General features: G+C 41.9%; 1 protein-coding gene across 1 annotated transcript; it reads right to left on the bottom strand.

The window, feature by feature from the left end:
* Window positions 1–249: 249 nt before the first annotated feature.
* Window positions 250–13,417, bottom strand: evi5l (ecotropic viral integration site 5 like). Its single transcript, XM_061093534.1, has 19 exons — window positions 13,176–13,417; window positions 11,091–11,280; window positions 10,245–10,469; window positions 9,656–9,730; window positions 9,303–9,428; window positions 8,991–9,134; window positions 8,786–8,875; window positions 8,243–8,340; window positions 7,726–7,786; window positions 7,542–7,595; window positions 7,029–7,061; window positions 5,837–5,977; window positions 4,158–4,274; window positions 3,850–3,990; window positions 3,589–3,765; window positions 2,948–3,094; window positions 2,643–2,738; window positions 2,458–2,553; window positions 250–567 (listed from the first exon to the last, which is right to left on the bottom strand). The coding sequence occupies exons 1-19, from the start codon at window positions 13,415–13,417 to the stop codon at window positions 250–252; spliced, it is 2,571 nt and encodes an 856-aa protein (XP_060949517.1).
* Window positions 13,418–25,623: the final 12,206 nt, after the last annotated feature.

Raw genomic sequence — 25,623 nt, 5'->3', positions numbered from 1 at the left:
CCAGTGGGGGGGAACAGGGGGGAGGAGGCAGTCACAGTAACGGAGACTACAGGTAGTGACCACCAACCGAGGTCTGATCAATGCCATTATGTCTGCATAAAGTAAAAGATAAACACTGGAAAAGCTGCGGAGGAGGACTGGATTGGATAGAACAGTTCTGGTGTACAGAGGCAGTCCTGTCCTGTAGAGCCCCAGCGTCACTTTGGGTCAAAGAAATCCCATAGGAATCTTTGCACCCCCTCCAGATGTTCAATTATCCAGCCCCTCTGCGCACACCATGCTGCCGTACAGCTGCTGTGGGTCCGGGTGTGTCCGCATGCGCTCCTCCGCCTCGCTGTCCGTGCTGCCCTCGCTGTCGAGGCGGTCCGATGGGTGACACGGACCAGACAGGGTGGGGTAGAGTGCATTGGGAGGCAGCGGGCTGGGCAGGAGGTCGTCGTCTGAGCTCAGGTAGTCCCCCTCGGCAGAGGCGGGGCTGGCCAGGCAGAGATCCTGGTAGTTGGTGCCTAGGCCTCCGCTACTGATGCCAGAGCTGGGTGCCAACCTTTGCCCTCGCAGTTGTCTGATCTGAGTACAGAGGAGAAGGTTTTCATTTGTTGGGTCCTACAGGTGGATTGATTCTATATTTCAAACAGCTGAGATCAGGAGCAGCTTTCAGACTTGCACTGAAAACCTCCTGACATTCTCTGGAGGGCTGTATGTGAGAGCCTCCAGACTTCCTCCAGCGTTTCCCTGCCAGCCCCCTAGCAAAACCTGAAAGAGCCCATGTGAGAACACAGCAGGAGATCCTCCGCAGGATTCTACAAGTGAGTGGGCACTTGAGAACGTTTCTAACATGCAACAGGTGCATAAGTGAAAAAAAAAGAAAAAAGAATACATATATCTCAGGATGAACAATACACGTGAAAGACACTGATTTCCTCTGTTCAATTTTTTCTCACTACATCTGCCTCTAGGCTTGGTGGTAGATTTTTGAAACATATGCAAAAGAACGGTCACCTTGACCTTTGACCATCTGTCTTGTCATGAGTTAAATTTCAACAAAGTTCACAAAGGAGTTTCAAATATCAACTGTTCTGAGAGCATATGGGGATTCAGTAGCACAGTTAATATTTTCAGTATTAAATCGAAGACAGAGTAAGAGGCAATAGGGTGTAAACTGTTTTACATCTGCTTTTGCTAAAACATTGTTGCTGGGGGGGAAATAACTGTGAAACCCACAGATCTATATCCTGCTCACCATAGAGGTTTTGCAAATAGGTCAATGGGGTCTTTACACATAAATCAGAGCACAGGAGTTTTTTCACCTGACTGTGATGTCAGATAGAGGAAGTAAATAAATAAAAAAATAAATAGGAGATATTTGAGTAAGTTCCTCTTCCATTATTCATCGTTTCATTTCGTTGAGCTTTTAGATTACGGTGCAGCCGCTCTCAACTGACATAACAGTTCATCTGCTAACACATGCTTCTCCCATGCTAACCTTCATGTACCACAGTGACTCATGACAAATGAGGTTTTTGTTTCCCCCAAATCTGACACTCATCAGCAGGGTGGGGGGAGGGGGAAACCAGTGGTTAACCAATGGAAATGTTTTGAGTGAGTCTGACTGCTCTTCACGCTACAGCAAAAAACATAGTTTTTTCTATTTATATAATAGTGTAAAAATACCAACCGTACTGCTTTTCTTTTGATGATAAAAGCATTTCAAAATGCTAAATGGAAACATCTAAATTAATCCCTAAAATGAATCACAATAAATAATGTGCATTATAAATATTTGCGTAAAAGCTGCATTATGTAGAATAAGTTGTGTATCAGGACTTTCAGTACGTCTCATAATCATAAAGTGATCGCCGCTGAGATTTTTCGAATAAAGGTCAATGTTTCCTCGTCTGCACCTGTACGCACGCAAGTTTCACTCTCATTTCATAAAACCACAGCGTTGATGAAAAGCAAAGGAGGTGGGGAGAGGGAGACGAAAAGGGAAGGCCAGTGTCATCACACACCTCATTTAAAAGCCAATTCTCTCAGTCACGCACTGCTACTCTCTGAATGAACAAACCCTGAGCTTGTGTTCGGTGAGAACTTTGCGTCTCTCAAAGAGAGTTGGAGAGATTCAGATCATCTTTTAATCCCACTTCCCCCACATTGACTGTGTGTAGATGCCACAGAGCTGGGTTATTACTTGTGACAGATAAAACTGATACACGCCAAGTCTTTTGAAACTCCCTCATCTTTCACCAAATGAACCAAGAGAACCAAATGATGAGAGCACACATGTCTGAAAGGAGCGGTGGTCTCTTCTTTCAAGAAAGACATTGACACTACTGTGAATGCGTCAAGGTGGAAGTGGTGTCTGCTGTGACACTGCACAGAGAAGATAATTTTGTGGTGGTTTCCAAGGCTGCAGTATGGTGTGCGTATGTGTGTGAATGTGCTTGTGCATTCGTGAACCTCGTTCTTGAGCTCAGCAATCTGGTCCCGGAGCTGGGTGATGTACTGTCTAGAGTCGGAGTGGTTCAGCTGGCCCTGGATCAGCCCTTCCTCCTTCTGAAAAACATTCGACACAGACATGTTGCAGGTCAAAGTCTCTCTAGAGTCATATACTCTATATTAATGTTAGGCACATTAACATTCACCTGTATCTCAAGCTCAGCGATTTTTTGCCGGAGTTCAGCAATGGCAGCCATACTGTCTGCTTCCCTCAGTCGCACCGCCATCACCTCCTCTTTACTCTGCATGTACGAGGGCAGAGGGAAGGGAGTCAACAGAAAGACAGACAACAAGAAAGCAACATTTCTTTTTATTATTTTGTCTTATTGCTGTTTTCCCATCTAGTTATTAGTGTCTTATCACTACTACATGTTCACGTCTTTTATATTTTACTAAACTGGACCCGGGACCCTTGCTTTTCCTCATCCCTCCCTCCGCTCCCCACTCAGACCTTGCAGTCGAACTCGGCCTGCTTCCTTTTCATCTCGTTGAGTTGGGCCTGGAGAGCTTTGTTCTGATTGGCTAGCATCTGGAGCCGGTCCTGCAGTGCGGAGCGTTCCTGCTCATTGCGACCAATCAGCTTGCCGTGGATTTGGTTCTGGAGTAACAAAAAAGTCAAAAGGCGAAGGTGTGAGTGCAGATCCAACAAATATTTTTGCGATCAATCAAATGATCATCTAGTTTATGAAATGTAGAGCCCTTTCTTTCGGAACCTTTAAACATGACCTGCAGTTATTGAGCTATGGCAAGTAGACCTGCTGTTGGACTCCACACAAACCTGAAGCTGCACCACCTGCTGCACAAAGAACTGTTGGCCTGATTATTCATACTCCACTTAGTATGCAGAACCCCGAACTGGAGAATCAGTGGTTGTCGTTGTCGTTGTTTTTATTAATATTGAAAGTAGTGCATGTCTAAATCGCAGTGCATTTTTAACCTTAACAATACTCAAGATAAGCGTTCCATAGACAAACGGACAGATTTCTGAAGTTATTTGATTGATTAATGATTATCTGACTAGTCACTTTGGCACCACAGAGGAGAAAATGAAACTCTGATATTGACAGTCTATAGTCGTGCTGTGTTTCTAACCTGGCTCTCTTGCTGCAGGGATTTTAGTTTGACCTCTCGGAGCTCAGCCTGGGCCTGCGCCTCCCTCAGTCTAACCGTCATCAGTTTGTCCTGCAGTTCGTTCATGGCGTTCTTCTTTGGGGATTCCTTCCAGTGGCCACCACCGCCACCTGTGCTGCTGCCACGGGACATGTGATGCTGCGGAAACAGGAGTCAACAGTGAACAGACACCGACACACACATGGTTTATAGAGAATCAGCGCCAGTCTGTGTGTTTGTTACCTGCCAGCGCTGGTTCAGCTCAGTGACGTTGTCCTGCATGTCTTTGAAGGAGCGCAGCGTCTCCAGCTCCCTCAGCTTCAGCTGTTTCACCTCCTCCTGCAGAGCTGCCACGTTGTTCTCATCAGGCAGGCAACTGCTCCTCTGGATGGACATGCGTTACTTAATTACAGTGAAACGAGTTGGCAGCCAAATACAATCAAATATATAGAACTTGAATTTAGATTTTATTGTCTCTGTAAATATTAACATAAAAAACATCTTTTCTGGATTGTTTATTCCGTATAATAACAGTTGTCTGTTGAGCCCACCTTCTCCAGGTCCAGCACCTTGTCTTGCATCTCCTTCATCGCTCCGAGCAGTTCGGCCTCTCGTAGTCTGGACTGCTCCAGCTGGGTCTGCAAGCTGCTCACGAACTGCTCTGTGTACTGAGACAAACATCGCTGGTAAGCAGGATCACTGGATCTCAGGTCTGTGAAAACTTGGATCATTTTGTTAATCAGCTGTCCTCTGAGTTGCTAATGTACTAATAAGAATGTTTATTTCATAGTTCTATGTAGATTTTGTCATTACGAGGGGCTCAGCCGAGCTAGGAGTAACACAGTGCTTTAATGGGTGCGAATTATGACACCTGCTGCTTCCTTCCTGTTTTTTCTGCTGACAAATCAAATATATTAACTGTTCACTATACTGACATCGGCTCCTGAATCCTTTTTTCTTTATTTCTGAAAGGCGACACTGTCATCATCAAGTTTTCTGCATACAAGCTACATTTGGGGAAGACAGCAGGAAATTTGCAGCAACACAAGTTACTGCAGTATTTGTCATTTGTATAAAAAAGCGAGAGCATGGACATGCCACTTGAGAAACATGATAAGAAAACTGTTTAAAAAAATATGTCAGCTGATTTGTTGGCCCTGTGACTAATCTCATCTGTTAGCACACTGTCTTTAAAGCAGCCCAACTTCAAAAACGGCTGATCAACAAAAGGAAAGTCATATCAAGCAACACTCAAGAAACAGAAAACGCCACTGTACATTTTCATGTCCCCGCATCAAGGTGAAACTGCAAAGCCATAAACGTGAGAAGGGTGGGAAAACAGAGTAGGCTGAAAGGAAAAATACTCTCCTACGAGGCAAAATAAGAAACACTTGAAATTGGGCAAGTACATAGCGTGACTGAAAGAGTCTTGATTCGTCATTTAGAGCATCACGGTCTCTGTTATTCGATGCAAACTGTGAGTGTGTGTGGAGCTGTGTGAAACCTGGTGGGTGATAGATCCCGGCAATCTGCGGTGTAACAACATGACCTTTCACAATGGGAATAATTTAATGACAACTAATTCATTTTTAATTTTAGTTTTTCCTGCTCTAAATTGTGTGTGATGTATATAGCTTTAAAAAAAAAGTACTAAAGGACAATGTATGAATTTTGTAATACATCCTATTTAAAGACAAGAGTGATTTGCTGAGGTGAAATTTTATTGTATATCCCTTTATAAAGACGACTAGTCCTGGCCACCAGGATTTGTTCTTTCTAGGGAAACGAACAGGCTTTCTCCTGAGTTTTTACTTTGGAGCTGGCAGGAGAAACTCTGGAGAAACTCAGAAACGTCTGACTCAGACATTTGCATCATTACATACAGCCCGTCGTGATAATTTCAGGGGCTTATCCTGAGTTCATTGCAATCCTGAAAGCAGCTCAGGAGAGAGTAAAAATATTTATGAAAAATTGTACTTGAATTAATTAAGACTAAAACTATGTTGTCATATTATCTTTGTTTTTACAAACACTTGACATGATCTGTACTTTTGTCCTTTTTACAAACTGGGATTAAGTGAAACAGGGCGAGTGTGATTTTTCACACAAACTCAGACCCAGCTATTTAAATCACTTAATAGATTGCACAGAGATTAGCAGATTAACTGCTTCTACCATGAGAGGAAAAGTCACTGGATTAGCGTGAGCAGACTCTGGGTTGAGGTTTTACCTTCTGTTGCTGAAGCTCTCTGATGGTGTCCTGCGCTTTCTCCAGGCTCTCGTTGGCCGTGTTGCACTGCTGCCTCACCACTGCCAGCTCACGCTTGATCACGTAGTTCTCCTCTGCTTCCTGTGCCCTTGTCACCTGACCCTGGAACAGCAGGTCGGAGCGGGAGAGGGGTCACGATCGGCTGTGAAGTGCAAACTTTATAATGCAGAGTTCATATCCATGTAGGGAAAGGGTAACTGCGGGCATCCAGCGAATGCAATGTTATTTTGCTTGAGGGGAACTGTGCAACATGGTACATGGCTGATTTTCTAAAGGCATATTTTCGGAGATTTCTGGCCTTCATTTGACGGGACAGAGAGTTAAATGTGAAAGGGGTCAGAGAGCAAACGGGGGGGGGGGGGGGGGACATGCAGCAAAGACCCGCAAGCCCAAGCCAGAATCAAACCTGGGCCACTGCAGAGGCTTGAAGGCTTGGTATGGGGCGCCAGCTCTACCAGGTGAGCTATATATCCCCTTACATGGCCTTAAAGCAAAAGTTCAACATTTCATAAAATAGATTAATTTGCTTTCTTGCTGAGAGTTAACCGAGACAACCTACCTGACAGCCTCGGTCCGTTTGAAGGTCGAAAAAATCCATCTAAAAGCACCTCTAAAGGTCACATATTAACATGCTTTATCTATTTTATTGAATTATTCTAAATTACGTGGTAAAAAACAAGCCTACAGCAAGAAAATAGACAGGTTGTTTCCTGTTTTTATGCTGAGCGAAGACAATAGTCTGCTGGCAGCAGCTTTATTTTTAACAGACAAAATGCATTTCTTCTTATGTAAAAACTCTGCAAGAAAGTAAATACTTATATTCCTCAAAATGTCCAATGTATATTGTATTTTATTCACATTTTGTTGAATTATAGGCATTTATAATAAATGAATTGGTAATAGAAACATGAGTAATAATACACTTTTACATGCCACATGCAGGGATAGTTCTGCCTCATTTAAATTGTCATCATGGATAAATAACTGTACATGCATTCAGGGATGACAGGACGTGAACTAATTAACTACATAGACAATATTCTTTTCATGCACGTTTGCCTGGGGATTGTTAAGAAGAGGGAGAGAAGCACTGCAGGAGAGCAGAAAGAGGAGGACAGCAAGCTCAGGAGGAAAGTGGTTGACAGTACTCTACCTGAATCAGTCTGTCTGCCAGAGCAGCGCTCTCCTACAGCGTATTAAAGGAGAGGAACAAGAGTTTGAAAAAAAGAGAAATGAAGAAAGTGAAAGAGAGTGGGACACCGGGGAGGATGAACCACAACAAATCCGGAGGAGGAAAGTCAAGGAAAAGAAAGGATCACAGATTGAGGAAGCGGACATTTGAAACAAAAACAGGAGTGTAGAAAAATAAGTAGCAGTGAGATCACTCAGAAAAAAAGTGTTTTAAAGCTTTAAAATGACAGTCAGTCTCTCTGGAGTGCTCAAGCAGAGGGAAAAAAACACCAATCACAAGGGGCACTCGCACACTCACACACACACACTCACACACACAGGAAAACATTTGAACAACCTGCAGAATGATTCTGTCACAGTGTTTAACTTCATCAGATCATAGTGTGAAGAGTCCTCTGCTGAGTGATCGGGTTGGTTGATTCAGTATAAAACGGATTCATATTAGCATTTAGATGAGCTGGAATCCACCTCTTACCTTCTCCAGCGTCTCAATCCTCTGCTTCAGCAGCCGGTTTTCTGTGCGTAATCTCTGTGCAGAGAGGAGGGGAGAAGTACTGAGGAGTCATTTTGTTGTTGCATACATACTAAAAGTCTTTAATGGAATATCCCTATTGTGCACAAATGCATAAAATACAACACACTGCTGAGTGTAAACACACCTTGATCTCAATCTGTTCCTCCATCTCTTTGTTCTTGATTGTGGTGTATTCTTTCTCAAGTCTAGTGGAAACAGGTTACGCAATGTTAACTTTCACAACAATCATATGATAAATAAAAAAAATATTAAAAAAGGTGACGCAATAATTTCTGCAACATCTGACTTATAATGCTTGAATAACAAAGCAGGAAAAGGCCTCTTCCTGGTGTTTCATCCACTCATCACAACAGTTAAGAGATACTACCCTCTGTAAAATGATATGATTGTTCTCTAATGAAAAACAATAAAGCTTCCTTTAATATATATTTAATATCATATTTATTACAAAATTAATTAAATAGAAAAAATCATGACATCATCAAAAACATTCATGGGTTGACATGGCTCATACCCCAATGTTTCAAACCATCTTGGACCTTGCAGGGTCCATGCATAAGGACATGTCCACCGTTTCTAAGTCATGACATTTGAAGTAAACACCTTCTAATCAAAAGGTGGCCAGTATTAATGGCTCTTACTTCTTCATCCTCTTGGGGTTATATTTGACCTGGTAGGCCCTGAGGATCAGTTTGTCGGTGCAGCTGTCAAACTGGTGGGGGATCACCTTCTGGAAATGCTGGCAGGGCGAGAGGGCGACAGACAGAAGATTAGAGCTTGAGATTGACAAAGACGCTCATTCATATTTAATGACGGTAGAACAAGAGCCCTGTAGGTGTATGAGGGTTTTGCTGAGAGCCAGCAGCTGACAGACAATACATTATATTAAAATGTATTGCTGAGTTTCCCATGTATTACCTTACCTGTGGCAGGTGTCATTGTATAATTTGTTCCACTAAAGTTTAATTATGATCAACTTCATGCCAGTGCTTTACTGCATATAATTAAAAATCATGGTATCATTAAATGCTGTTTATGTTTAAGATTACCAGAGGTAATCGAAGCCTCCTTTTTAGAGGACATCCATACTTCATAAAGTTTGCATGCAAACGGAAATGTGGAGCCAGTGACTCATGAGTGAATCTGAACCGGAAACGAATTTCTCCCCGAAAGTGTCTGTTTACCTGCGACATGCCCTCCATGTCCAGCTGAATGAGGTCAGTCTGGTTGTACTGCAGGATGGCCAAGCCCACGCGGAAGATAATCTCTAGACCCTGCAGGTCATAGATTTTATTATAGAGTTTGGCAAACTGAAATAATATGGATTAGTAAACCTAACATATACACTGTTACACAAAAAACACATCTTCGGATACTTTTGTTTCCTACCTCATACATGAAAATATCAAAGATGCGAGTGGCGACAGGCAGAGGGAGGAAGGTGAGGAAAAGGGTGAGGAACCAGGACGATGCGTACATGGATGTATGGAAACTCTGGGACCGGAAATGGACGTTCAGCTCTGGAAGTTGCTCCTGTTGTAACAAATTATTTTAAAGTTGACATAACTAAAATAAACTCCAAAGTTTAAGTCACCAAAGAAGGTTGTTGCTGGAGATATAAAAAAAAGTAATTTACTGCCCCTCTATGGACAAGTTTCACATTGCACCCCTCATGTAGGTTGACACGTGCTTCCTTTTTACCTGCAGCAGATATTCAAACTGGTAGATGCAGAGGCCGAGCTCCGCCATGCTGGGCTTAAACAGTTCCCTCAGACGGTACTCTTGCATCAGACGCACAAACACACAAAAGGCCTCCTCCTCAGGCATCTGGGAGGAAATGACATGGGTTAGCAAAGTTCTAACTAATCACTGAATGCACCTCCAGAGACGACTTAATTGCATTCCAATTTTTCAAAAATAAACAATGGTTTTAGTTGTAATAATCAGATAAATCTAGTGGGACAGATCATAATGAAACTCATAATTCTCAAGGTGAAGTACTGTAAAGAGCTTTTTATGAAAAATTAACTAATTACGGATCATTTGATCATTACCTGCATTAGGAGCAAGCCTACGATGAATGCACTGCCTTGGCAGTAGCCCACCTCTCGATCCACCAGAGAATATGCCTGGATAAAAAAAAAAGAAAAGTCATCAGCTGTGGTTTTATTTCTACAGGAAACAGCTTCTAATATTGCTGTTGTGTAGACGGTTAACAAGCTTGTTCAAAAAGTGATCAATAACCATCTTCCACATTTCAATGTCCATATAGACATTTCAGGAACAAAATCATATTAGGAAAGTATGAATCAGAAATACCTGTGTCAACTACAAAAGATTTGAAGGAATTTCAGAGTCTCTAACTATCTTCTCTTTCCCATAATTGAAGTTAAGGTCAAACCCCTGACTAGAGAGTAACCCTTGAAACGACAAGCCAAGCATACTGCAGTAAACTCTGACCACAGTGTTTGTAGACTTGTTATTACTTCCATATTGGTCTTGTTTGTATATTTATTACACCGAGCTATCATTCATCTGGATCATTGGAGGAAAAAAACACTGAATTATTCCAAAAGACACAAGTCCCGCCTTTTCATATTAGACAGAGAAGCTCAGAAGCTGGGGTGATGTGGAAGTGCTCACCTTCATGACATTGAAGAGGACTTCCTGCCCCAGGCTGTCCTGGCCTTTGAAGAACTCATGCTCGGGGTAGGTGCGGGCAATGTCCCTACGGATGAGCTTCTCGCAGGGGGAGGACATCTTTAGCAGTTCAGAGTACTGGTTCTTCACCGGCATGTCAGTGGCGTTGCCTAGCAGCTGCCAGACGATGGCCCGGAAATGATGAGGGATGCCCTTCCTGATTAACTCCTGATGTAGGGAGAGAGGGAGAAAGACAGAGAGAGGTTTCAGAGCAGAGATGCATAAGGTTCAGGGAAGAACTCATATTAATTTTGGTGCGGATCTGCTTCTGGGGGCTGGTCCAGTAATTTTACGATTGCAAGATTGGGCATTTTCTACATTTTAATATTTTTCTCAAGAAATAATTCACAAGACTTGATGGAAATATTCAGGCACATATAAGGAACTGATATCTCTGACTGTGTGAAATGTGGTGCCGCTTGATTGCATTTAAGTGGAATGTTGAGCGTTGGCAATATGTGCTCTGCTGAGTGCCAATCTAGTTTTGTCTGAAATTGTACACGTCTTCTGAATTGAAACTTTTTGAGAAAAGACTTTGGGAGTTTATGAGAAACTACAAGTACTTCACCTGACCAAAGTGACAAAAAGGTACATCCTCACAACCTCCTTCACAGTCGCCACCGTCGTTTGTTGTTGTCAAAGACTCTAACCTCAGTGCTGCCCTATAGTGGGTGTATTGCCCAACAACCACATCACTCTTTACATTAATTCTTAACCTAATGTTTTTCAAAATCTAATCATTTAACTCTGTCCGTAGAGTTTGTAGGCAGCTAGCAACATTTTTCACACCTTCAATAGTTTGTCCTTCTTGCGTCTCCACTCCTCCCACTCGTTGACAATGCGACCCCACAGGATCCAGGTATCCTCCTCCAAGTGTGACAGGTTGGAGGAGGCTGAGGAGCTGGATACCAGTGAGGAGCCACTGTTGCGCCGGGAGCCGCTCATAGACCGCATGGACTTGGAATCGGCTTCCAGTAACCTGCATTATGAGACAGTTTATAGGGATAAGAAGCTCATACTAGAATGAATCATTTCAGATGGAATAGATGCATGTAAACAGGAAACATAGAATAGCATGATATCTTACAGAAAATGTTACACACACTGGAGTGTGAAAGGAAAGCTGAAGTAAGCATTAACATACTATGCTTTTTAAGTTTGTATTTCCCTGTGGTGTGTTATATACGGTTTGTGTATGTAAAAGGTCTGCTAAGTTAAAAATCCCAAAGTCCACAGTAAACGGAGGTTGTGTCGACATGTTTCATTTTTACGCCAAAGTTATTGTACAGATTAATAAATACAAGGGAAATGTGCTAATCTGAGAACTACTAGTTGGATTTTTTTGTATCTATGGGCAGTTAGCTATTACTTGCTATTGTACAGATTAATAAATACAAGGGAAATGTGCTAATCTGATAACTACTAGTTGGATTTTTTTTATCTATGGGCAGTTAGCTATTACTTGCTCAATAACTAAGCCATTACAAGATCAGATAAGCTAAATGCTGAATTTTACCGCATGTGTAAATATTTATTTTTTCATCCTTGTATTCCTTGGAGTCTAAGGCAGCAGGACAGTTGGAGGCAGAGATGATGTGATTAAAGAGAAAGCTCTTCATGCCCCAGGGCTCAGTCACACTTTGACCTCAAATGTCAAAAGTCACTTGACTCCTACGTCCCACAGTCTGACCCTTCAGCTCAAACATGTGATTTGTAGATGAAGAATTTTATAGCATGTGGCTCCTTAAAAAAAACAATCACACTAATCTTGTGTCATCTTTCTGGTCCTATTGTTCTTGCTTTGTTCTATGAACAAGTTAATATTTTGTTTTTATTGCAGATTACGTTCTGTGATAACATCACATAAAATGTTATGTTCCCGGATGAAACTTTCAGGATGACAAATGTTTTATGATAAAATTATATAATAGCCATTATTGCTATTTCAAAAATAGTCCCTAGAAACCATATTTTTGTGTCCTTTATTATGAAGCTCTAATTATCTGTCATTAGACCATCTCATTAATTAGCTGCTGTTTTCATGCTACCTTCAACTCATTTTTTTTCATCTTGAGCTTCTGCAGCTGAAACTTTCAAGGAAACTTTTAACTTGCCCTATTTGTCCGTTTGTTCATCCGTAGTCTTGAGTTGACACTCTTGTTTGATTTGGAGAGTTTTACTTGAGGTATCAGGTAGCTATGATATAAAGACTTTGAATGTTCATTGTATGAGTCTGTGGTTCCCAAATTATTTCAAAATTTTAAGGTTGTGGTGTTTTATTTATCCTACTGAACAGGCTTAAACTGTGCTGAGTTGACATACTGATTACTTTGTTATTGTTAAAATATATCATGCATGATGTAGGTATTTGCCAGGATGGTTGTGCATCAGTTTGGAGTCGAAGAACAGATGTCTTTTCTTTGGATTAAGGAAGCACCAGTCAATCAAAATGTGTTTATAAAAATACCCAAGCACAGTCACTAGCCAATCAAGCCACTTTAAAACTAAGGTTGGTAATGATGGAAGAGCTAGCTAGAGCCCGCAATAGTTTAAATACTTGCTACTGATACATCACAAAGCCTCCAATTGATCTAAAAAAACACATAAACGCAAACTGCCTGACAACTGCTAGAAGCCCACTTTTCTCTGACTGGCTCGCTAATGTATTGTCTCTGCTTCAGTTGTGTGTCTCTCCAGCTTGTTAAGAGTCCATTCATGTGCACAGGAAGGCAGGTTGGTTAAGGTACACCAGCCCATTATTTCACTTTATCGAAAATGTGTCAACTAACTGAGTGAACTCTGGACCCGAATCAGTCGTAGTGAAAATGTTGCAACTGTTTTGTTTTCACACAATGAGAGCAGCTACTGTCTCACCTGTTCTGTTCCTCCAGTTTGGCCAGCAGCTCCAGTTCATCAGGACTCAGGTTCTCCGAGTCCGCTGGAGAGGCTGCTGGCGCTGACAGTGCTGCATCGTGGGAAGAGGAGTCTGGGCTGAGCACCGGGCTGCCTGTGGATAAAGGGTCTGGGTCCATGCCCGGAGGGGAAGAAGGGCACTCTAGCTGAGGGAGAGCCCCAACAGGGCCTTCTCGTTCTGGGCTGCCACTAGGTAAGGACATGGCAGTGAGGATGGAGTGGAACGGGTGAAGCGGATGTGGTAAAAGGGTCTCACTGTTGGTCTCCCTCCTCAGCAAACCTTGCTGTCACGTAATGATGATCAGAGCTCTTCAAACCTGTGGTGGACGCAGATAAAGCAATATGTCATTCAGAATAATTTTTCCAGATATACCTCAAGATAACATAAGACAATTCACATGCACCAGTCAAACTTCTACAGCTTCCAAAATCCCTACAATGTTAAAATAATGCTTTTAACAAGAATGGCACTACGTAGAGAGCATACCTTCCCCAAGGCCAAACAGTCCCCTTAAGAAACCATATTTAATTTCACCAGATCCAGATTCTTATCTGGATCGGCACCAAATTACACACACTTATAAGTTATAGTCTTTTAAACATGCCTCAAGGTTTTTTCATCAACTCCATGACTTATTGTCATTGTAAAATTCCATATCTCGCAATGTTACAAAAAGTGAACACAAATTCCTGGATCTGACCCCTGCTTGTGATCCACACCAAAATTTGACAGGTTTTTTCATCACCAGTAACACATCCTTCCACCAAGTTCAGCAGAAACCCACTTAGTTGTTTTTTGTAATCTTGCTTACAAACAGACAATCCAAACAAACAGACAGGGGTGAAAACATAACCTCCTTGTTGGGGGTAAGAGGATGGACCTCGGGACGACAAACAATGTAAGCTGCCACACTTGGCTATGAGGATAGAAACATTCATACTGCTCCAAACTACATTAAGATGTAAATAATGTTGCTCCACACCCTGGATCAAGTAACTGCTTTGAAGGAGTGGCCCTTAGTCACAGTAATGACATCATTCTGAATGGCATCGTGGTCAAACAATTTCGACAGAAGCTGCTATCAGGGAGGTGGGTTTGTTCTGAGACAGACAGCTGCCCAGTGACCCCTCACACAGAAACAACACTGCTAATATGACCTAGAGAGAGCCTTTTCACATTAGTGCCATGTATTCCATAACAAAAGCTTAGAGGACCTGTCACTAGTCAGTGCAATATGAAAAACACAACCAAAACATGCAATCAAACACAAAAAGAAACATTGCCTGCAGCAGAGGAAAGGAGCAGGGAACACGCTGCATGGGGAAAAGACAAGGAGCACATTCATGCACAGAAACCAGTCCAATCAAAAGAGCCATTAACAGGCCAATGGGACCAATCGCATTTGTAAAGAGCCTGGTCAGAAGATAAAATAACCCTTTCAAATTAAAATTGATTAATGATAGAACAGATCTTTAACATTACAGTAGTTACTCAGGATAATTTGTTGAGTCCGACCAATATTGATTCTAATTTTAAATAAATATTTTCAGCATTATTCATTCTGTAAAATAAAAGTTTTCAATTTGGCTCAGATCGGCAAACATAAACACTATAATGTCTGAGAAGGCTCATATTGGCCAATTTAATTCAATCTTTATTCATATGGGCTGCTATTCAGCTGTGTCACTGTGGTCAGTAAAAGGTGTGAGTCATGCAGGACAAGACGAAGTCAAACTGTCCATTAAAGGACGGACACACAGACACGCACGCACACACGCACTCACGCGCACGCACTCACTCAGGCGCACACACACGTTAATGAAAGGACACTGTGAAGGTCTCTGACAAAGCATAACAAGCCAGATTACCTGGCTGTTATATGACATCAGGCTCTGATGTCATTGTGTACTTGGAAGAAACTGCAGAGGACTGAGAGGAGAAGGGGTGAGGGGGGTTCATTGTAATCCAGCATGTTTAGGCGTGAGTGCAGACTACAAGAAAGGTTACTATTAAGCAAATTCACTGACATGCACTATACTAAGTACATAAAAGTGAAACATAAACAAACTTAAGAGAAACTGTGAAAAGTTGAATGTGCAACAATCTGCATTACAAAGGCAATAATGCTACAACAGCAAAACAGTCCTCAGTCTATTAAGGCTGTACACAGTGGTATAGACATTAAATCCAGGCCGACAGAACCAACTGTGCATCGGCTATACAGTGCAAGGCACTACTCCTACTGTTGATTAATCATTTTACTGTGTACAATCGCATTGCCAGGACATTAAAAACCTTACTGACGTTTTAATGGCAGCTGACGTGGGCAGGCTTTCTGCCAGTAGACAGACGGGTCAATGTGTTTGTGTGCGTGAGAGAGGGACAGCTGCACAGAGATGCAAAATAAGCATTGATGCTTCAGAAATTGCAAAGTGACAACCTATTACGCATAGAACCAAATCTCACACACCCGGTATCCCTAGTTCAGTCATTCATGCGCAAACAGAGTGTCTATGGGAATGTTTATTTATTATTAATTTTATCATTCATTTATTATAATACATATCCCTAGTAACTCAAATAAGTTATTTGTTCAAAGTTAGCAGGGTGGGCCAGTGAGTAATGTGGGTGGGTCGGTGCAGCTCTGGCCTATTACTGGCTACATATCTGCTGTGAAGGCGCATAGATAGATGGATACACAATTTGTGTTTATGTTTAGTCTCTCTGTGACTGATAGCACCTCGCACAACTATGGTACTGTGCACAATCTATGCCTGAACGCATCCTCTCTGAGCTGTCACTGCCTACAATAAACAAACAATGCTCTTGTATTCCTCTTCTGACACATACACACACACTGAATGTTGTATCCACAGTTTGCACACAATATAGCTGATTAACAAAACACTTGGTTTAAAGATCCTTTTTAGGGCCCCCATCTGGGTTTCGTGAGGAAAGAGTGAGCAGGCCTGGGGCAACAGAAATGAGGATTAAAAAAATATATATATATATATATATATTGCTTTATGTAGACCAACTAAAAGTGGGATCCATTCATATTTTCCCTTTAGCAAATAAGCAACGAAACAGTAAGATTACATGCTTTCACAGACATTCTGCGTTGTAAATTGTTTCCCCTTACCAAAGAAAAAAACTGTCACACAAAATAAACCTGACCAGCATTTTATGAAATAAAATTAGCTTGTTTTATCACACATCCCCCTCCTGATCTCGCTGATGTGTCACACCCTCCCTCTTCTCCTCCTCCATCTGTGTGTGTCTGTGTGTGTGTGTGCATCTTGCCCCCGGGGGCCTTTCAGCCCAAACATCAAGGCCAACTACTCCGTTAATCTGTAGCTGCTAACCTCCCTGTTGTTCTAGTAGCTTGTGCTCTCATGTTCAGTCATTGACACGTGGACTTCATTCGTCTCCTGTACCCACTGTCCATGTGACGTCTGCAGGACTCCACACTGCTCAATGAATCCCATTGTAATGAAGGAATTTATTTTTTTCATGATATTGCTGCTCAAAGCTCCCTCACTGTTTGTAAAAACCATAACTGAAGTGAGAATGACTCTATTAGCTAAAACCAATGCACTGATGCTCACATATTGACATCTGAAACACACTCCACATTAAGAGAAGAGGGGCAATGGATTGTTAAGTAGACCAATCAATATGTGTATGTCTGTCTGACAGTACTTATAATACATTTACTCATGTATTGTGCTTAGAGATGGGTCTTAATGCCTTGAGTTTAGTTGAATATTTCCATTTTATGCTACTTAATATTTGCACACCAGAATAACATTTTACATATAAAGTATGGTACACTTAAATCACACATCAGATCTTAATGAAAAAATGATACAAGTTGAAAATCTTTACTGATATACATTGTATGATAAGTTGAGAACAAGCTGATGTAACAACGGTCAATGGAAACAAAAATCATCAACGCATTTACGGCTGGATTCAAAACCACACCGAAGTAAAAAATTGAATACACAGGCTGATCCAACTTGCGTGAATTTCATCACGGCAACTCATAATGTGACTCAGTAGTGTTTATGGCCTCCACGTGCCTGCATGCACTCCCGACAACAGCTGGGCATGCTGCTGATGAGTCGGACGATGGTGTCCTGGGGATCTCCTCCTAAACCAGGATCTGGGTATCAGTAAGTTCCTGGACAGTCTGTGGCGGTACTAGGCAGCGATGGGCACACGATAGATAACGTCCCATAGATGTTCAACTGGATTTAGGTCAGGGGAACATGAGGGGCTGTCAATGGCATCAATACCTTTGCTATATAGGAACTGCTTACACACTTCGTCCACATGAGGCCAAGCATTGTCCTGCACCGGGAAGAACCCAAAGCCCACTGCAACAGCGAAAGTTCTGACAAATGCTCTGAGGATTTCATCCCCGTACCTAACAGCCGTCAGGGTACAGCTAGCAATGACATGGAGGTCTGTGCTACCCTCTAAAGACCATCACTGACACACCGCCAAACTGGTCATGCTGGATGATGTTACAGGCTGCATAATGTTCAACACGGCATCTCCAGACTCTTTCACGCCTGTCACATGTGCTCAATAAGAACCTGCTCTCATCTGTGAAGAGAACAGGGCGCCAGTGGCGGGCCTGCCAATTCTTCTGTTCTCTGGTGATTGCCAATTGAGCTGCTTAGTTCTGGGATGTATGCACGGGTCCAAGAGGAAGTAGGGCCCTCATGCCACTCTCACAGAGTCTGTTTCTGACCATTTGGTCAGAAGCACGCACACCATTAGCCTGCTGGAGGTTCTTTTGTGGTCCTCCTCACACAAAGGAGCAGATACCAGTGCTGCTGCTGGGTTGATCCCTTCTATGGCCCTGTCCAGCTCTCCTCGTGTAACAGGGAGTCTCCTGGTATCTCTCTTGAGACGGTGTAGGGAGACACAGCACTCTTGCGACCACACGTATGGATGTGTCATCCTGGAGGAGCTGGACTACCTGTGCAACCTGATTGGGCTGCAGGTACAACCTCTTGCTACCAGTAGTGACAAGGACATGCTTCTCCACTTTGCTTCTCTATTGCACCTGTTGTCCCTTTCATTTGCACCAAAGGAGTCACCTCAATAATTGATTCATAATCACTTGTGCTTCCTACATAGACAGATTGATATACCTGAAGTTTAACTGACTTGACGATTAAGTGTTCCCTTAATTTGTTTTAAGCAGAGTAGTAACAAACACTACTTAAATTTTGATGCATCATTAACAATGGTAATCCAATGAGATTATAACCCGATATTAAAAGGGATCAGTCAGCATAATGATGAGTACTGTAACTTTACTTTTCATACTTTTGCATTTTAATCCAATTACTATTGTGGTAGCACTTTTATTTGTAATGTGGTATTTTTATGTTGTGGCATTGGATCGTACGCTTAAGTAAATTATTTGTGTAGTTTACCACTGCTGCTCAGGTTATTCTTCAGTGCGCACTGACAGCACCATGGATTATGATCTAGTCTCTGTGTACCAGGAATGGTTACTTATCAACCTGGACAACAACGTTTCAGCATCTTCATTACAGTAACGACAGTCTGTTCTACAAACGAGCCACATGCACAGGCTGCACTGCTTAAATTATTGAGATGTAATTACCAAAATTTTTGCCCTGCAGCAGATGTTTTCTGGGATTTGTCAAATAAGAATTTAGTGTGACATTGAGCCTGAATGAGGAAGAGACACATTCGGAGCAAGTGAATCGACACTGCTGATAAATATTTTCCCTTAAACCTACTGGCCCCTTTGTGTGACTAATGCTTTCCTGCTCTAAATTTAGTTAGTATTCCTCTCCAGTTGAGTGTCACTGTGAAAGGAAATTGTCTTGAAATAGCCATCACCACAACCCATCAATTATTTTCCAGAGCATGCAACGATGTCGCTCTGTTCTCTATCACTAAATAGTCTGTGCATTTCAACCAGTTCTGGTTAGATTACTTAATATCTTGCAACTGAAACAAATCTGAGTGCTGCCACAGGCACACAGCCATGGTTGAATGTGATGCTAAAGCATTAGTTTTTCTGCTGCATTCATTATATCACGTTTTAATTTCATAGGTTCACAGCAGCACCGTCACAAACTGCAATCAGTAGCTGAGCTGCTGTCTAATCACTTGCTCTGATTGTAAACATCTGTTGTTCGCCTTAATAGCTCAGAGGGAACAGCTATTCCACGAACATCTCAAAAAAGAAATGATTTCTATTTTATTTTTATCTTTTACAGGCTTAGTTTCTTGTATTTCATAACTTCTTCAAGCCTGCTGGAAAAAATGGGTAAAACATTCAAACTGTTATGATAGTAAGATGATCTAGGCAGGTGTTCGGGATTTTCTATAACTCCAGTGGCTTAGAACAGCTTCAATTTGAATCGAGGAAAATCAAAAGTTCTAAAACATGATTTGCTGCGTTCCTTTCTTCAGGCATCTATGGAGAAGAAAGTATGGCTTATTTGTATATAAACCAGACGTACTATATTTAAATTCTACATAATCTGACCTACAGAAACTTTTCAATGTCTAGATTATTCACCACTGAGCAGAGGCTAATGGGCCGTTAGCTCAGAGGATAAATCGTATCACAGGTTCATCGTCTAAAGGAATCGTCATCAACACCCTGTGTGATGACACAGCCTCTCACAAAGTGAAACGTCTGTGTTGTCAATCATCCGTCCATAGATTCTCCCTGGAGTAAATCATTCACTCACTTTCACATTGTAAACAACGACGACAACCTGACTGCGTTGATGAAATGATCTTCACAGTACCGAGAGGAGCATGTGGCAGAAAACACAGAAATCCTAATTATGACTCCTGCATTTCATCATATGATGAAATATTCATCCTGGATGGTGAGTATAGTCAGTTTGCCTACGGTAAGAATGTCAGGCGCAGAGAATTATTCAATTACCTTTCAAACAGGTGAATAAATGGATAGGAAGGGAATATTCTGAGTAGAGCTCATGTGATTTCAAAATGGATTCAAACGAGTTCCTTTGAAACATTTATGATTGTATAATGTATATTTCTGGCTCATTATTTGAACATAATTTGCATGTTATGTATAAAAATCCAACATGCAGCAGTCTGATAATGATATCATAATTATGTCAGTGTAAGATCTGCAGATCCAGTTAGGTAGAGAGAGGAGAGCTGTGGAGGAGCTTGAACCGTAGTGGTTAAGTTATCAAGCTGCTCCCTGTTTCCATGTGTCAGCAAAGAAGACGAAGTGCAGTGCCGTGCACGGGCCAGGCCAGCACCAAAACAGTCCACCAGCAAAGCCAGTCTGGGGGACGAACACAGGCTGGGGCTGAGGATATTTAGGCCATAATATCCATTTAAGATTTTGTTTTAAAAATAACCAACTCTTGTGTGGATGATGAAGATAAAATGGGAAAGAAAAAAACAAATTAACATTTACTATTTTTTAGCAGATACATTTATTGTAATTTTTGTTGACAAATAATGTATAGAATTAGTAATATTGTAATCTGCAGATCAATCACTGATGGCAGTTGTAGGTCTTTGTTATTTTTCATAATTTTGGACTTCGTCAAGGGGACCTATGTGTCTTTCATAGACCTGAGTCAAACAGTGAGACACCACGACATCAACCTCATCACTTAATAAAGCTTAGAGTAACATTACAAGGCAAAGTTAAACCTGAGACTGTCAGACACTGGAAGAAGAAAAGCATCTGAGGACTTAGTCGATTAATAGACTAGTTAATTGACAGAAAATAAACTGACAACAATTTTGATAGCTGCTAATCATTATCAATTCTCTTCCAGCTCCTCAACTATGTATATTTGCTTTTTCTTTGTGCTAAATAATAATATAAAAGATCACACATTGGATTAAAGGGAATTACACTTTACAATATACTTTTTTAACTAGAATTAATTGAGAAAATAATCAAGATATTAATCTACAATGAAAATAATCATTAGTTACACCATTACAGCCAACAATGTGTATAAAATGAACCTGGACAGCAGACATTACAACCGAACAGAATAGGAAGAAGCCTGCGAGATAATATCCCTCCTCATGGTCTTGCTGAAGGCTGCACACATGCATGCATATTCAAATGGTCGAAACTTACACACACAAGCTTACCAGCTACTCAGAGACCGTTAATCTTGACGACATTGTCCGGAGCCCATTAGATTACAATGTCTCACACAGATGAATAAAGTGGTGGCAGCAGCAGTAGGTGAGTGCGTTACAAAAGGTGAGCTGGGAAAAGGTGAGGTGTTTACGCACGTCACAGTGTGCCGTACTGTGTGTGTGTGTGTGTGTGTGTGTGATAATGGGATCAGATTAAACAGTTTTTGAAGCTAAGCCACCTTAAAACAAGGTCACCAGGATGTGAGAATCAGATACCTGCTTCCTTGATGGTGAAATCTGCGAGAAGTGTTTTGCATGGTGAGTGGTTTTCATAGATAAGCTTGTGTGTCTCATAGGGGGATTTGATGAACCAATTACTCATGGGTACATGTCTTTAGTCATGTGGTATTTAAGCCCTAATTACAATCAACACAGTGAGATAATTAAATCTTTGTTTACCCCCCCCCCCCCCCCCCCAACCTGGAGAAAAGGTTGGGGGGGCTTTTATTTTGGCTTTTGGCTTTTATTTTGTTACTAGTCAGCGGTATCCCTCATCCTTTTTCATCATAGTCCAAAAACTATGACAGTCCTCTACTTTTTATCTGACCTGGGAGGTAGAAATGATACATGCCTGGCCCAGATTTAAAGCACAGAGTCATTTCACTCAGTGGTTTTCAGTCCTGGTCCTCTGGGGTTTAGAGTATAATCGTTTTCTGTCTTAAAAGCTAGTCACGCATGTTCAAAAAGGATTCACCTGCAAATCGCTCTCTCATTGGATGGATGGTAGCCTATACAACAAAAACAGTTGGATATTGGCTCTATACAAAACGGACCTTAACTTAAATTACAGTTTTAAACTGAGGTGACTAATGGATGGGCAAACATTTGGACACACAAACGATAGAACCCACTCTACTGTCCATCCACTGTTGTTCCAGTTGGCACAGCTAACCTTTTAGGACTTTGTATGATTGACAGCCTAACCAAAACCTTAACCATGACCAATTTATACCACATCATTTACCTTAATTTCAACACAATTTATATCTTATGCCTATCCTTAACCAGGACCTCAGAAACCTGACGGAGCACACACACACACACAAACAAACAAACAAGGGAACTGCATTGACTTACATTTATTGGACCTGGGCCTCAGAAATCATGATTTGGTCCCCATGAGGTCTATTGATGTTGACAAGGTCAGGATTTATAATGGGAATCGTCCAACAAAAACGAGCACAGACACACAATTTTAAACTAAGGTGACTAATGGATATGCAGGACACACACACACACACACACACAAACAGGTCCACAGAACATAGCAGCCACTCTACCGTCCATCCACCGTTGTTTCCGAAAAATACGAGCTATTTACGAAAGATGAGTGAGTCCAGTAATCCTCTGTCCTTTACTCCCATTACTTACGACGGCTTTAATCCTATTGACTGTGTTGTTTGGACATGACAGCTCATTATCTCGGTCAGACATCCTCCTCCAACAGCAGCAACAGCAGCAGGAGGAGGAGGAGGAGGAGAGGGAGGAGGAGGAGGAGGAGAGGGATGCCTGAACAACAGGCCTACATGCTCTGCAGTCGACTCATGGCTCGGCTGGCTCAACATCTGTGGCCATAAAACAGTGACACATCATCCCTGTCTGTCCCGGCTTCCAGCGGTTGTGTAAGGACATTAAAAAAAGGGGGCAAAGCGGCAGCAGCACGCTATTCCACAGCGAGACTGTTTCCAGGCTAATGAATGGGCCGTGTCTCCGCTGGTATGCTGCACAGTGGAATTTTACACTGAGGTGAACGGAGCAGGCGGAGGAGGCTGCTGTTGATGGGGCTTCACCGCGAGGGCCTGTTAGAATACACACTCCCTCCATGCACCGAGGTTCCATTTGACAACACACACATGAAGCCCGGGACACTTACCTCCGGTCCCGTAGCCCGAGCGCCGCAGTCTCCGTCGTTAGCTTCGAGCTAGCAGCTAATTCTAAAAAGAACCGTTACCGGAGCCCCGCGGAGGAGCACGGAGACACGGTCCGGCGCAGAGCCATCCTCCTGCCTCCTCCTGCCGCCGCGGAGCACCGCACTGCTGCTGGCGGGCCCCGGCGGAGGCGAGAGCGCCTGAACCGGGAGTTACCGGAGCGGGGGAACGTCGGTGGAGATGACCGTCAGAGTAACCATGACAGCACCGGGAGAGGCAGCCTGCGGTTCGACCGGTACACGGCTGGAGACGGCTGCATCAATCACTAGGAGGGCATCACACAGAATGGCTGGCGTTCCGTGCACTAGGCTGGACGAGGCTGGACGAGCCAATCATGTTGCGGGATGAGAGGTGATTGGCACGTCGTCGACCAATGGCCTGCCAGGACTACGGGATTTCTATGGAAGGACAGCAGGGACAGCCAATTATCTTAGAGCTTTATTCTGTGAGGAGGCGGGACCTGCAGGTGTGATACAGCGGCGTAGGCTAAAACGGATTTGTCTATTAATGACAACTAAATTATTAATAGTTTGATAAAAAAGGTTCTATATATATTCTCCTTTTTTTATGTTGTCATTTAATTTTTATTTTACATATAGTTAACGTATATATAATATATATTGTATATAAATAGGTATTATTTGACATATATTAAATATAACATAAAATTGTGTCTATCAATTTTTTTATTCATACGTTTATTTCCTTCATCGACCAAACAAATAATTTAAATGCAAACACAAATGTCATATCTTGAATGAAAAGGAGCAGAATAAATAATAATTTTATATAATTTGCTCCTCTTTCACAAGATATTCATTAACAAAGCAAATAATTGTTTGTAATTGTTATGATACATATCATATGTATACAAAAATACATATCATATATACAATATATATTGAGAGAGACCGATTATACCCTGACAGCTGTAGTTTTGATGAGTTTGTGGTATTAAATTGGCCTATCAGTTCCAGGTCAATGTGTTCGTATTTCACATTATATCATAGTTTTAAATCTGATATCTGTGGCAACATTCCTGCCTCTGGCCCACTGGTAGCAACATGTTTAATATCAACCAGCAAGCGTGCCAGAGCTGAAGAGGGGAGCAGCCATGGTGACTGAGACACAGTTGGCTATAACAACAAGTGAGGGGAAGCCTGTGGTGAGGAAAAAACAGAAAGTGTCCAGGAAAAGCGTGTTATGCTTCAGATAAAAAAATCAATTTAGTATTCATAGGAAGGATTAGAGTTTGACTTTTCGTTGTTGGAGAGGACCGTTTGTGTGATTGCTCTCGCTGCCGGAAGGGGGAGACAAAAGTTCCACACTGCAGGTTTATTTGGAAACAATTTTGGTAATTGACTCTTCATATTACCTCAACTAAAAAAACAAAACAAATCAGACTTCTTTAAATGTCTTCTCCTCGACTGAATTTAAAAAAAAATATCTTGAACAGATGGTCACTTCAGGACTACGGGACACAACATTTTCAACAGCAGGAAAGTCAATAAAACACTTAGATACTGCTCTTTAGGAAAAACTTAAATCTGCCAACCTCAGCTCCCAGCACTTGTTCTTGACAGAGCACACAGGGACATACATACATACATACATACATACATACATACATGCATACAATAATATGGTCGTCATGTTGTCTCTCTTTAAAACAGCAGAAACAATCATATCACTGTGAACGTTTTCACATTAATAGACATAAAAGGGTAATAGGGTATAATTAATTTTCATTGAATATCGCACTTAACCTCGGCGACTGTCCAATCACAGCTGCAGAACACAGGACGCTGTGGTTTCAGGCTCTGCTGTGCTGCGACTGATGCATTCACGTACCATTTCCCCATGTTGTAATTAGAATACACAGAATTTGGACCGGACTATTTAGACACCTGTAGGAATAGGTTTTAGGAAATTAAAGGTAATTTATCAGAGTCTCACTCATGGGTACATTTGAAATGGAAAACATCGGAAGCCCTTATCTTAAAAAAACGAATTAACCATGTATGACTACATTTAATCATTTGTAAAACGAATTACAGCTCATACCTCCCTAATTTCTTGACATGCTGTAAAAAACTAAAACAGCAGCACCCTGATATTTTTCTGCGTGGTTAATTTTGTTATTATTGTGCAAAAAACGTCCTGGTTTTAAAACCACTAGTCCACCGCGCAGTGAACGCTGGTGATTGGTCCAAAGTGTCCATGAAGGCAGCATCCATGTGTGCTCCTTCGCTGTGGACACTCG

The sequence above is a fragment of the Limanda limanda genome, chromosome 2 (assembly GCF_963576545.1).
Source record: "Limanda limanda chromosome 2, fLimLim1.1, whole genome shotgun sequence".
Lineage (NCBI taxonomy): Eukaryota > Metazoa > Chordata > Actinopteri > Pleuronectiformes > Pleuronectidae > Limanda > Limanda limanda.
The sequence above is the reverse complement of the archived record's forward strand: the minus strand, read 5'-3'. Positions and strand labels throughout refer to the sequence as shown.